The following is a 15,326-nucleotide window of genomic DNA, read 5'->3' on the forward strand; positions in this document are numbered from 1 at the left end:
ATGTTATTGGGACGTTATTCTAAAGTTGCAACTATTCCTCATTTACTAACAGTTAATAAATGAAGAACAGCTGCAATTTTAGAATAACGTCCCAATAACATATATACACTATTAACTGATACTTAGCAAGCCTTTATTAAGTAATTTACTAACATCTTGTTCATGATCTATTACTAATTTATTAGGTATAGTTATAAATCATTAAAATACAGTTAACAAGTCATTTACAACTTGTCAACTAACGGCTTGTAAGTTATCCATTGCCCATCTATAAGGCACAGTTATAAATAATTAACAAACTATTAACTTTTGTTTAACAAGTCATTTATAACTTGTTAACTAACAGTTTATTAATGGTCTATTAACTAGTTATAACGGATAGTTATTCTAAAGTGTTACCCAATCAAATTTTTGAATTGAAATGAGCATAGAATTTTGATGTATATTTAAAGTTTCTGAGATGTCACTCATTTGAAATTACATTTGCAATACGTAACTTTTAACACTCTAGCAATTAAATTTGGATTACACATAAAATTGTATGTCTCTTATAGAAGCACTTTGTGAACACTACCTGACAAAAGTCTTGTTGCCTATCCAAGTTTTAGGGAAACAAATAATAACTTGACTTCTAGTTGATCATTTGGTACCAGAAGTGGCTTATATGAACGGCAAATGCCTCTATATTACGCTTATTTACCTAAATAAAACATGATTATGCCTTATTTTACAATCTTTTTAGGGCAATAAGGTCTGACTTTGTTTAGACAAAAAGTCACTTAATAGAAATAACTTACAGTATAGAATATAAAGTCATTGCGCAGTGGAAAAAGAATTAATATTGTGTATGACTCCCATGAGTTTGGAGGACTGCATCAATCCATCTCTGCAACAACTCAAACTTTTCAACTTTTCAAGTCATCTGGAATGCCAAAGAAAGCGTTCTTGCAGGACTTCCAGAGTTCATCAATATTCTTTTGATTCATCTTTAATGCCTCCTCCTTTATTTTACCCCAGACATGCTCAATAATGTTCATGTCTGGTGACTGGGCTGACAAATCCTGGAGCACATTGGCCTTGTGGATGCGGAAGTGTAAGAACGAGCGCTATCCTGCTGAAGAATGTGCCCTCTCCTGTGGTTTGTAATGTAATGGGCAGCTGAAATGTCTTAATACCTCAGGCTGTTGATGTTGCCAACCACTCTGCAGATCTCTCGCACCCCCCATACTGCATGTAAGCCCAAACCATGATTTTACCTTCACCAGAATTGACAGATTTCTCTGAGAATCTTAGGTCCATGCAGGTTCCAATAGGTCTTCTGCAGTATTTGTGATGATTGGGATGCAGTTCAACAAATGATTGATCAGAAAAATTTACCTTCTGCCACTTTTCCAAAAGAACAACTAGAAATCAAGTTATTAATTGTTGCTTTTACAACTGTGATCGACAACAAGACTTTTTTCAGGTAGTGTATTACCATTTATGACTTTGACAAGGCACATAGGTACTGGGCTTCTCTATAACATGAATCAGCCCAACATATCTATAACAATATACTCAGGAAATATGCCAATACTGGGCAAAAAATTTGACTAAATTTAGTGTTTGCATTGGATAAAATTTTCAAAAGGAATTTAGCAAATAGTAGATAGAAAGTATATATGCAAACTGTTAAAAATGTCAATAAAAGACCCTTTAAAACATTTCTAAAGTTGTTGAAGGAAAGATCAAGGTCCCATAATTTAAACGAAATGCATATATAAATGGGGGGTTGGGGGTCGATACCGTAAACGGTATTTCCACCAAATATGGAAACTTTAAGGACATTTATCCATCAGTTTATGCAAGATGGATACAAAAGGCTGTCCTCGATGTCCAAATGTGCTTCTCAACTGATGACTGTCATTTATTTAAATGACTAAATTGCTAAGAACCAATATAAAAATAATAAAATGATGAACAACACAATGTTTGTCTAGGGTAAATAGCATTTTAAGGGATCCAACCCACCCTGGTCATAGTCTGCTCACACTCATGACATAAGGCAGGCAGTACTGAAGCTTGAGTAGCAAATCAGTTTGATTTTGTGATAGTTTTTATACTGTAATTATAAGACTTTTGAATAAAATATACAGTAGAATAAAAATATTTTAAATACTATTGATAGCTAGAATGTAATAATAAATGTATAAATACTTAAATAGCACAAATTGTCAATATTATAATTATTATAACAAACTGTGCAATAGTTATTTAAGTATTTATTTATTCCCTTGTGTGATTTAAAAAAAGGGTTATACTTTATCACGTTATATAAAACTATATTTTTATATATTTATGACAGAAGCTTATTATGATAGGTTTTTACAGTGTTTGTTGTTTTTATGTTCTTGATGGCTTCGATGTAAAGTAATTTCGTTCTGCATTACAATTCATTGTTATTTTATTTTTGTTTTGAATGACAAAAATAAAGGAAACTGAAACTGGAAATTAAAACTTTCTTAAAATATTTAGAACAAAGTTTCATTGAAAAAAAAAACTATGTGCAAAATGTACAATTTAATAAAAATAATAATGCAAAGCACTTTTTACAATAAATATTGTTTCAAAGTAGCTTTACAAAAAGTGCACCTTATTGTTAACATTACAACCAAATATAAGTTATTGGTCACACTTTATTTTGATGGTCCGTTTGTTGAATTTTCACTTACATTGCATCTACACGCCAACTAATTCTCATTAGATTATTAGTAGACTGTTGGGTTAGAGGAAGTTGACATGTTCTTGAAGTTTCTTATAGTCTGTTAAATGTCTGTTGAAGAAGCATATCAACAGATAATAAGCAGACAGTCTACTAATACTCAAATAGACCACCAAAATAAAGTGTTTCCAAGTTATTATACACCATCATAGTTAACCTGCAGTTTTATAGCATAGGTGATGTCAACAAGCAAAATGACTCAACATGCACAACTTAAACGACTTCATTCCCACTGTGATTGTCTCTTGGCCATATCAGAGCTGTAAAAAATTAAAATCCCACCCTGTCTTACAGCCCTTTATCAACTGTGATCTGTATAGGACAAAGCCCAAAGGGGCTGGCCCGTCCCAAAAGACAAGCCTGTGAACAAATGGTAACATGGCCAAAACAGCCCAAGAGCTGAACTGCTGAATTTATTTCCTTTTCCCAAGCTTTATTCACAAAGTGACTCTGCGTGGCCTCCTAAAAAAAAAGGGCGGGTGGTGAGGTAGACAGAAGGGGCATAGACAGAACAAGTCAGTGTCTTTTGAGGAGAAAAATAAAGCTTTGTGAACATCGGCAGTGGTGGCACATTTGACAGGTCTTTACCAGTCTTCAGCTCCTTTGTGTCACTCACATAATAGAGAAAAACACAAACTGAGCCACTGTGGCGTTGTGGCCCTGGCTATTAGTCAACGTGACGGCCTTTGGAGATGCTAATGGCCATATAGTGTGTCCTCCCCCGTCTTCAGAAGCCGGTTATCTGATAGCACAAAGGCATTTCGCTGGAGGTTGACTTCTACTACGCCCCTATTGAAACGCTACAGAGTCATTAGGTTAAAGTCTTTCTCTTTTTTTCCCCTCATTCCCTCAAATACTCCTCCTTCTCAGACTATCCTATTTAACAAACAGGGAATATAATCATTCTCCGAGACGGAGCATATGTATGCATGCGGCCCCTCAGGTGCTGGAAAAAGAAATAGAGCGCTCTCTAAAAAACAGACACCCCGCAATTCCCCGCGCACCCCTCCGGCGAGGTAACGATGCCAGTAACAATCAAGGCCTTGTGAAATGGGAGAGGATGCCCAGGAGTTAAAGACCTCTTGCCCGCTGTGTTATTCATCAGCTTGGGCTGGAGTGGAAAGCTCAAGGGCCCCACGCTTCCTCACACAACCCAGAGGTACAGCTCCAAAACCCAGCGCTGATGAGCACAGAGTTGTACCTCAGAGCAAAAGGCCAATTGCACCTGACGTACAGCATCTTCCACATTCATTAGCTAGTAGGAAATGCACGCTGACGTACATCCATTCGCATTTACTGTCTTAAAGTTGTCTTTTGTATATAAAGAATTCAGTGCAGCCCGAAACGTTCTTCTAGAATTAACATTATTCCACAGTGTAGTGCAGTTATTTCAGTTCATTAAAGGATATGATAAGAACCTGTTCTATGCCATAAAAGTGAAATCATTAAACCTACACATAGGATTCTGAGAAAATTACTTAAAAGACATAGTTAAAGCTCAGAGATAAATCATATATTAAATCAATATTACCAGAATCACATAGTAGTCTGTTTAGAACTCATCAAAGAACTTCAAAGAATTCTGATTCTTTATGGTCAAGTTTAGGGTTATTTCCCGCCTTTTTGTTTTTCAAACCTTTAACTGTGAAATCACAACGCTTAATTGGACGCAAGATTCATTGGAATGATGTGCTTTAGACAACATTTGTGTGAAAACACAAAAATTATCATTTGACTGCAGTTTCTAGGTAATATGAACATTATTTGGGTCATAAATGTGGATTTTTGATTTCAGGCAAAAATCATTAGAATATTAAGATCATGTTTCATGGACTTATTTGGTAAATTTCCTATTGTAAATACATAAAAACTAGATTTTATTTTATAGAAATGTGCATTGCTGAAGACTTAATTTGAACAATTTTAAACAATTTTCTTTCTATTTAAATTTTTTTTAACACTTCAATTTCAAATAATAGTATCTCAGATGGATATTACCCTGCCTTTACAAACCCATACACCAATGGTAAGGTCATTTATATTCAAAAATCATATCATGTATAAATCTCTATTTCCAAAAAGGTCTAGTGTCGCATATCATCCTGAAGAGCTCTGAAATGTTTATTTGTGTTTGTTTCTTTATTTCCTGAATCATGAATTTCAGTTATTTCAACCTTAACACTGCTTTTCTGCAGCTCAACCATTAGAGACCACCAACTCCCTCTTAACAGGTAAATGCTAACAAATAATACCATTAAAATTGTAACTAGTTTCCTAGTAGTTTTCCCTGTAACCAGTTCTTTTCATCTGATGACACAACTTTTTTTTATCAACTAACAAGAATATTGAGTTTACTATCCCCACACTACTAAATTACTACATTGAATTATGAATAAACATACAAAGTTAAATACATACACTCACCGGCCACTTTATTAGGCACACCTTACTAGTATTGGGTTACTAGTATCCCCTTTTGCCTTCAGAACTGCCTTAATCCTTTGATTAAACAAGGTACTGGAAATATTCCTCAGAGATTTTGGTCCATACTGACATGATAGCATCACACTGTTGCTGCAGATTTGTCGGCTGCACATTCATAATGCGAATCTCCCGTTCCATTACATCCCAAAGTTGCTCTATTGGATTGAGTTCTGGTGACTGGAGGTCATTTCCGTACAGTGAACTCAATGTCAGGTTCAAGAAACCAGTCTGAGATGATTCAAGCTTTATGACATGGTGTGTTTTCCTGCAGAAATAACCCATCAGGTGATGGGTACACTGTAGTCATAAAGGGATGGACATGGTCAGCAACAATACTCAGGTAGGATGTGGCGTTGACACGATGCTCAATTGGTACTAATGGGCCCAAAGTGTGCCAAGAAAATATCCCACACCATGACACCAGCAGCAGCAGCTTGAACTGTTGATACAAGGCAGGACTGATCCATGATTTCATGTTGTTGAAGCCAAATTCTGACCCTAACATCTGAATGTCGCAGCAGAAATAGAGACTCATCAGACCAGGCAACATTTTTCCAATCTTCTATTGTCAAATTTTGGTGAGCCTGTGTGAATTGTAGCCTCAGTTTCCTGTTCTTAGCTGACATGAGTGGCACCCAGTGTGGTCTTCTGCTGCTGTAGCCCATCTGCCTCAAGGTTCATTTTAAATCTGCTTTAATGCATTGCGTTCAGAGATGCTCTTCTGCATATCTCTGTTGTAAATAGTGGTTATTTGTGTTACTGTTGCCTTTCTTTCAGCTCGAACCAGTCTGGCCATTTTCCTCTGACCTCTGGCATCAACAAGGCATTTGCGCCCACAGAAATGAAAGTTATGCAATGACTTTTAAAATTTGATCTTTTTTAAACAGTAATCAGCTCATGTGGTGATAATTTTTGCTACTATTGGCCTTCATAAGCACATCACATCAGAAATTTTACTGGAACATGTTTCTATTTTTGTTTTACTTTATGTAGACCTATTTTATTCACGATCAGTGCCAAGTGCAATTCATTAATGTTTAGTTGATAACCGCAATAATTTTTGCCATTTACAAGTAAACATTAAATTCAATAAAAAAAGGAAGTTTTACAATAGTAAAATTTTATTTTTTTTGTAATTAAAACATTAATTGGCATGAGTGAGAAACTTGTTTATTATAGTTAATGTTTGTATTAAAACAAAATATGTTCCTATGAGATTCTGCAATTCTGTGCTCGAATTTCCAACAAATACATTATAATTTAAACGTTAAAAATGGAGAAAATATGCACAGTTAACCTGACAAAAAAACAGCACTTGTCAAAATAACAACGAGCAAAATCCTCAAGTTGGAAATCCACACACACACACACACACAATACTATGGATCTCATGTCACCTTAATTACAGATCTGTTTCTCATACTTTAAAGTCACTTTTATTCTTCTTTTCTTTAACACCAATTTAATAAATAAACCACATCGGATGGGATACAACATGCAAACATTACAATCTACAGCAAATAGGGGAAGCATTCTTAAATGAACCGACATCTACTTTGCTACAAGCACCACACTCATATATTTCCCCTTGTGACAACAGATTCATCATTTGAATGAACTTACTCTACGGAGACTTTACAAATATATTTACCATTTACATTGAGTTGTGGCATCTCTTACACTCGAAATTATCAGGATATTAAAGTGGATTTCATATCAAATCCAGGGAGCGAGATATAAAATGTGCAAGCAAAAAATAAAAGTGCACTATAGTTGAAGATGGCAGATGAAAAATAAGAACCATTCAAAGTAGCAAAAGAAATGAAATGAAAATGATGTTAGGAACAAAAGTATTGAACAAGTTTTCATCCAGCAGATGATATAATGCGGTTAATGTATCCATAACTTTGCATCTTCAAGATCAAGCCAATCACAGTTTATTAAACATAATAAACTGAGCTAAATGGGACTACAAGTAGCAAAAACGGTAACAAACATCTGCATATATTAATAGAGGATTCTACATAATTACAAAACATAATTTTTAGGTGAAGGAAAACAAAAAGATCTGTGACTTGTGATGGCAATGAGATATGAAATCGCAGCTTCTGGTGAGAAAACATTTTAGAACAATTTCTCTATCAAGGCCAATCAGTAAAGATGCGTTTTAGCATTTAGCACTTATCCATAAAATGTCACCTTAAATAATAAAGAAAGTCAGGGGAAAGAGAGACCTGGAGCAAGTCATTTATTGGGAACAGAGGATGAGAGATTATGGTTGTGTATGCCTGTCTGAATGGTTTCTCTGGTGCAAATATTGTTTTTTGAAGCTTTGAGTGAAGAAAGAATAAAGCATGGCACTGCAATGTGTACCATTATTCTGATAGCAGAGTAAGTGCTTTTTGTCCAAAATTAATAAATATGCAGTAAATGTAAAGGGACTCCAGCTTAGTTCACTTATTTTCACTGTTTTAAAGAGGGAAGAGTGTGTGTGTGTGTGTGTTTGTGTGTGTGTTTTGTGAGAACATACAACAGGAGCTGTTAAAAACAGAAGAAGTTGGAAGGAAAGTCCTTTGCAAAGGAGCAAAGAGGAAAAAATGATGGTTTTTGATCAGTGCATTTTCTTGTGTAAGAGCATGTCTGCCTGTCTGTCTGCCCAGAAACAAGATGATCCTGAAAAAAAGACAAAACATTTAGATGAATTCTTCTGAATTCATGAAATACATTTAAAATATTTATAATTAACAATGAGCACTAAATAATGTCTCGAGCATTTAAATGAGGCTTCCCTTAAGCTTTAGAGGCATTATTTGCATTATATTTTGAATTGTTACTTATTAATTATTATCTCACATATCAAAAGTGCCCAAATGAAATCCTTTTGAAGGTCTAAGAAAACACAGAAAAAGTGACTTTAGAAATCAAAAAACTGATTTAAAAATGTAACAGAAACTTCAGTTAAGTTAATAATACAATTTGATATATAACACATTTTATATGAAATAAATTTCTGTAAGTACTTAAGACATAATAAATAGAGGTTATTTTTATATGAATTTCCAAAATTTTTTGATTTCTTTTTTTGTTTTCCAGTGGTTAATGTTACAATGAAATGTCACAATTCGACAATTTAATGATTTTTTATTAAAAATTCTAATGTATTGATTTATAATTTTGAATTAAAATTTAATTATGTTGCAGTGTTAAAAATGAATAAAATAAAAGAAACAAAATCTATTTTATAAAAACAATTCAGATAAAATGTTTTAAAATTTAAAAAGTACTTTTTTTTATTAAATTACAGTTTTTTTCAATTGCACGCATTTTAGAACTCTGATGTCGATTTTCAAAACTCTAGACACAAAACTCTAAACCAGGGGTCACCAATCCTGGTCCTGGAGGGCCGGTGTCCCTGCAGGGTTTAGTTCCATCTTGCCTCAACACACCTGCCTGGATGTTTCAAGTATACCCAGTAAGACCTTGATTAGCTTGTTCAGGTGTGTTTGATTAGGGTTGGAGCTAAAATCTGCAGGACACCGGCCCTCCAGGAACAACTTTGGTGACCACTGCTCTAAACAGTCACTACTTTTAACGCAGACTCTCCAGTGTTCAAAAAATAGCATGTTGCATTTATTTTTTTTAGAGAAGTCCTGCATTTGCAGGATCGTTGGTTCACATAATCCTTTTGTCATACAAATACTACAGGAACATAACTTTAGATCACCCATAAACAAGATACACATCATTTCAATAAACAAACATTAACAAACATTACACATTGTTGTTTAAAATTTGATATAAGCTTCATTATTGTTTATATATGATTGTAGAGGAAACAATACATACAGTGGAATCACTCAATTAAAGTAGTTCATTCAATCATTATGTAGGTTTACTGCATAAAAAAAAACAGAATAGTAAAGTTAACAAAAGTGTTTCTCACTACATGTCCCCATATTGAAAAGCTGACCTATGGCATGATGCATTTGGATTTCACATACTGTATTTACTTTAAAATGTCAAAACATTGCAAAAATCACAGTTTATATTTTTTTCAAACATATACATATATCATATATGATATACAGTTGAAGTCAGAATTATTAGCCCCCTTCGATTTTTGTTCTTCTTTTGTAAACATTTTCAAAATGATGTTTAACTGAGCAAGGACATTTTCACAGTATGTCTGATAATATTTTTTCTTCTGGAGAAAGTCTTATTTGTTTTATTTCGGCTAGAATAAAAGCAGTTTTGAATTTTTTATGAATCATTTTAGGGACAAAATTATTAGCCCCTTTAACCTATATATTTTTTTGATAATCTACAGAACAAACCAACATTATACAATAACTTGCCTTATTCCCCTAACCTGCCTAGTTAACTTAATTAACCTAGTTAAGCCTTTAAATGTCACTTTAAACTGTATAGAAGTGTCTTTAAAAATATCTAGGAAAATATTATTTACAGTCATCATGGTAAAGATAAAATAAATCAGATATTAAAGTTATTAAAATTATTATGTTTAAAAAAGTGTTGATATCTGTTCAACAGAAATTGAGGAAAAATAAACGGGTGATAATAATTTAGGGGGGCTAGCAATTCTGACTTCAACTGTATGTAAATATTTGTAATTTGAATTGTTGAAAAAAAATGTCAATTTTTGCAATATTTTGACATGTATGACATATAATTTATATGTGTGAAATCAATATGAACAAGTATGCAACATATGTTATTTGCATGTATTTCTATACATCAGATTTCTATTTGGGATCTGTCTTTCCGTCAGTCTGATCTTGTGGATTTGGCCACAGGTTATCCCCTTTACATCACAGTATGATTTTCATTAGTCTAAAATCTTGGAAAGAACCTTCCGTCTATGCAAATCTAGAGCTGACACTGGTCTGCTGTGATTGGGCTTTCTTGCCTACAGTAATGTCAAATATGAAAACATTGTCTGTAAAAGTGGTACATAGAACATAGAAACCACATACATGGAATAAGAGTGAAATCTATAGCTAATGTAGTCCAGTTGGGTCATCTTCTGTGGTGTGTGATGTCATTTGATCTATTCTGAAACTTTTATTGTCTAAGTATGTTATATTGTACACAAGTTTTCATGCATCACATGTAATACAAGTTACTTATTATTTTGAGCGCTTACATCAGTTGATAGTCAAATCATGTTAGTTAAAATAATACACAGTTATTTACAATGTAATGTGTGGGATCAATTTGATGTTCAATTATATTACAGTATATCAAAAAGTTGATCTTTGACTTTGTGTATTGTATCCAAGCATTTAAATAAAAAAGTTAAGATTTTGGCAATGGATATGAATTTTGTGTCTAGAGTTTTGAAAATTTACAACAGTGTTTTGAAATTTGTGTCAAAACTGTAAAAAAAAAACTGTACAACATCATTAATGATAACAATAATAAATCATAATAGAAATATATAGAAATAAAAGAATACACAAGATCTAATTTTATTCTATAAATTAAATGAACAGACATTATTAAGTAAATATTTTTACAATTAAACAAAAGCAGGACAATAAAAAAAAAACCACCTACTGCTCTACTTCTCTTTGTGAAGAGCTTCAATGAAGGCTTCAAGTTTCTCCTGAATTTCGCGAACTTTTTCTGTAAAGAAAAATGCAAAATATTAGCACACCACATACTAATACTAACAGCACAGATTTATCATTGAGAGCTAGATGAATTAGACTCGTCTTCTGAAGTTCAAACCTCTCCTGGAAAAACCCTAGCCTGACCACATCACTTTCAAGTGGACTCGAACAGAAAACGATTACGATTATGTAGCAGATAAAGTATCAAGTCGTGTCAAGTGGCACCGTGGGCACAGTCTCCGCCAGGCAAACAGCAGATGGAGGCCAGTGACGGTGTGTGTGTGTTTGAGGCGCAGATGATGAAGAGGTGGTGTTCTGTTGCACCTCCTCACCTCCACAGGATACTTCAAAAGCCTGTGCCCTGAGGAGGAGTGGGAACAGGACAACTTTGAAGGGAACCTATTATGCAAAAATCACTTTTATAAGGAGGCTAAACCCAGTTGTGTGAGAGATATCGTGTGAATATAGTCAGCCTCAAACAGTAAAAACTGATTCATTTCATTTATTTAGAAGCATACTTATTAAAAACAGTCGATAGAAACACTTTGATTGACATTCTCCATTTGTACATGTCAACAGAGGGGGAAAGCCCCGCCCAATAATGATGATATCTTCCTCATTAGCATAAACGGCCCTGAATGAGAAACAGCCATCCGAAATTAGAAGTTTTTTTTATTGTTTTGTTTTGAATCTGCCGCTATGCTGACCCATAAGCGCTTGTATCTCTGCCCTCTTGAAAAGAGGACAATACAAGTTTTTTTTTTTTTTTTGGACTGAGGTCCAATCCCAATTTTATTTTTGTAACTGGGACTGTTGAACAGAAGTTATTATTATGGATTATCGATAGTGAAATTTAGCGGTTATAATTTGAATGTTTTTAAAGCATGATGGTAAAACACGAATGCCATTACAGATGTATTAAAACATATGTTTGTTTGTTTTAAAAGTTCGTAATATTAACAAAAATACTAATTCATGCATCTTCTTACTTCCGTGTGCAGCCATGCTGCCAAAAGATGGTGTATACTGGGAAATTGTCGTACCCCTTGCTTTTGAGTGTGGTCCGAGGGGTGTGCTACGTGAAGAGGGGTAAGAGGAAAGGCTAAGGGGTAGAATTGGGATTTAATGATTTTTCAATTAAAGAATGACTTTAATTTACTTAATTATAATTTTAAATTGTAACACTTTGAAACCTAATATAATTCAAAGAATGAAATAAAATGAAAGAACAAAATAAAAAATAAACAAAATCCATTTCATAAAAATAATTCAGAAAAAATATTTTTAAATATATAATTTTTACTTTTTAAAAATACATTACAAATAAATACTTAAATTTTAAATAATTATCAATAATCTAAAATAATTATACACAAATGAATAAAAATTATAAAATTATAAAATGTAATAATATAACAATAAAAGAACATCTGAATAAAATAAAAGCTAAAACAAAACAATAAAGTATTTTTGAATACCTGAAAATAAAAGCTGAAAAAACAATGAACTATATATTTTAATTGGTACAATTTAATTAAGTATTAATTCATAAATATAGAAAACATTTCAATGAAATAAATTACATTAATATTAAAGTAAAAAAAATTACATTATGAATTCAAATAAATACAAATAAATACAAAAATCTAATATAAATAGTTAAATAAAAAAACAAAGTAAAAAAATTTTTAAGTTGTAAATTAAAATTGTAATTAAAATTAAATTATGAAATTAAAATTATAATTATATTTTAAAATAATAAAATAAGTTTAGTGAAACTAAGTAAATGAAATAAAAAATAATACAATTAACATAAAAATAATACAAAAATTTTATTTAAAGTACAATAAATTGCATTGAAACTAAAGTGAAGATGTACATATAATTATTCAAATAGATAAAATACAAAATCTGAAATGTAAAACTAATTATTAACTTGTAAAGTAATATAAAATAGCAAAATAATAAAATAAAGTATTTATTTTTTTGTTTTTAAATTTATATTTATTTAGTTTTTAATGAAACTAAAATAAATTAAATAAAAAATAATACAAGTGACATAATAATAATAATAATAAAAAGTAAAACAAAATAAAAAGTACCAAATAAAAACAAAAATAATAACTTGTTCAAATGTATTGTCTGCAATCAACTCAATCAAGAGATTTAGCAAGATTTAGCTTGATTTAACGTCCAGTGTCAATCAATGCATCTTTTTAGCTCTTAGACCAGAGCTATTATGTATGTTATGTACGCACGCAAGACCATTTGTGCCTTAATAGAAGGAGGACAAACAATCTGCTGTCTCACATGACAACAGGTTAACTGGGCTTTTCAAGTGGACGCTGGCCTACAAGTTTGTGGCCGTAACTAAATCCCCTCATGCGAGGCTCGTGCAGCCGTTTTAGGTGTATTTGTGGAGTGGGGATTCCCAATTCTGTAGGATGAAAGAAATAAGTCGGTCTTTGTGGACATTTGACATCTCTTAAGGTCTGAAATTCAATACTGTAAGCCACAAAGACCAGCACACGCGCTCGCACATACAAACACACAAACTTTCACAAATATCCCGAAGCCTGGAAACTTGAGCCTTCTGCACACACACATATATGCAATCTCACGGCTTAAACTTTGAGTATCTTTTTTGTGCCTTGGGACATGAAGGTAATGGCGAAGGGTAGTGAATATAACAGGCATTAGGTTTGGAGAAGACCTTCTGACATGGCAGGTGTGGAGATGAAACTTAAACTCTCTCAAACTTTATAGATTTTTTTTTTTTTTTTTTTTTGCAATAAAACACTAGGGAATAATCTTTGGTGTAAAATGTGTTGCATAATGATTTTAGGATACTTGATATAACTGAATTTGTATGGATGCACTATTATTTGTCAATGAATTGATCATTTATTTTAGCGCTGATTATGTTTTGAACGGGATATTTTTGTTATCATGAGGGTTCTTGCACCTTTTGCAAAATCAAGTTTAAGCACTTTTCAAGCACTTTGCAGGTGCATTTTCAAACTTTTCCAGCATTTTGCAACTGTGATAAATTACATATTTACATACTTATACTGTAGATAATTCATTACATCACATAGGATACTATTTGTTAGAATATTATGTTACACTATAGAATACTTCAACAATATTTATTTTGCCCCAAGCCCAACATTGAATAATGATCTTTCACTTATTTAAATCTCATTTACTCACATTTCAATGTATCTTTTTTCACCCTTAAATTATTTTAATTTTATGTATAGTTCACTCATAAAGTGGTAATCTCCATGCATTTTGTCTTCTCGTACCGTTTAAGCAAATGCCACAGGAAAAATAAATAAATAAATAAATAAAATTATATATATATATATATATATATTTTTTTTTTCCCTGTGGCATTTGCTTAAACGGTATATATATTTTAATTACTATTTTAGCAACAAATTATAATAGCAACAATTTGAATAAAGGCTGCACGACATTGGAAAAATCTGACATTGTGATATTTTATTATGCTGCAATTTATATTGCGATAGGAATACAATTTTGGCAGATGACTTGAATAGCTCTATTTGGAATAGTATCATTAACTTTGATTAGAATAACTTGTATAGGAGTGAGTCAAAGAAATTGCAAGAAAAAATAAATAAGATAGAGCAAAGATAAAAGTATAAGTAGTCAGATTTTTAGGTAGAGTAATACGATACAATAAATATTATCATGATATTTTGCCCCCGATAATGATTGATCACGATATCAGCAATATATATCACAAGAAAACCCTCCACAATATATCATGATATTTGTAATATTTGAAGAGGAAAAAATGCATAAAAAGTTATGATGTATTTATTTTATTAACAGCACATATGTTTTTTTAGAATTAATAATATATGTATAATAATAATAATAATAATAATAATAATAATAATAATATATGTTTAATCTGGCATTACAAAAAGCGCCACCTCATGCATATCGCTATTTTCCCTGCCCCTGTTACTGAATAATTTTTATATTTATATTATATTATATTTATATATTTATTCATTTATTTATTTATTTTATTTATCTTAATATAAATTATCATCTAACATGTTATTATACTTAATTTACACAACATTAAAAGAAATAATGGATAAATAATAGATAAAACAAATCATTATATTCTGCTAATCAAATTGAAGAACAAACAATTTGAAATTAAATTGCTAATAATTTTTTGCAACACAATGGAATTTTTTAATCAGATATATTGAAGAATAAGTTTAAAACAAGTGAAAATCAAACCAAAACAAACTAACAAAAAAAAATAATAATAAAAAATAGATTTTACAATTTCAATATGGAACATCATGGAACTTTTACAAACAAACAATCTCATAAGTAACATTTGTTTTTTTTAGGAAACGCTGATGAACAGGCTATGGTTTATGAAAAATGTATGG

At 31.8% G+C, this 15,326-nt stretch overlaps 1 protein-coding gene across 18 annotated transcripts in view; it reads right to left on the reverse strand.

Annotated features, from left to right (window-relative positions):
• Window positions 1–6,658: 6,658 nt before the first annotated feature.
• The window catches only part of opa1 (OPA1 mitochondrial dynamin like GTPase), a 74,990-nt gene continuing 66,322 nt past the window's right edge, over window positions 6,659–15,326 (reverse strand). For 6 of the 18 annotated variants that reach the window (XM_087255515.1, XM_087255510.1, XM_087255507.1 and 3 more), the window contains 3 exons: window positions 10,823–10,891; window positions 8,099–8,134; window positions 6,659–7,918 (listed from right to left, as the gene is read on the reverse strand). In XM_087255515.1, coding sequence (XP_087111641.1) covers window positions 10,827–10,891 — 65 coding nt within the window. In that variant the 3' untranslated portion in view covers window positions 6,659–7,918; window positions 8,099–8,134; window positions 10,823–10,826. 18 annotated transcript variants of the gene reach the window in all.

This window comes from Danio rerio, chromosome 6 (genome assembly GCF_052040795.2).
Source record: "Danio rerio strain M-AB ecotype USA chromosome 6, GRCz13ab, whole genome shotgun sequence".
NCBI classification, from domain to species: domain Eukaryota; kingdom Metazoa; phylum Chordata; class Actinopteri; order Cypriniformes; family Danionidae; genus Danio; species Danio rerio.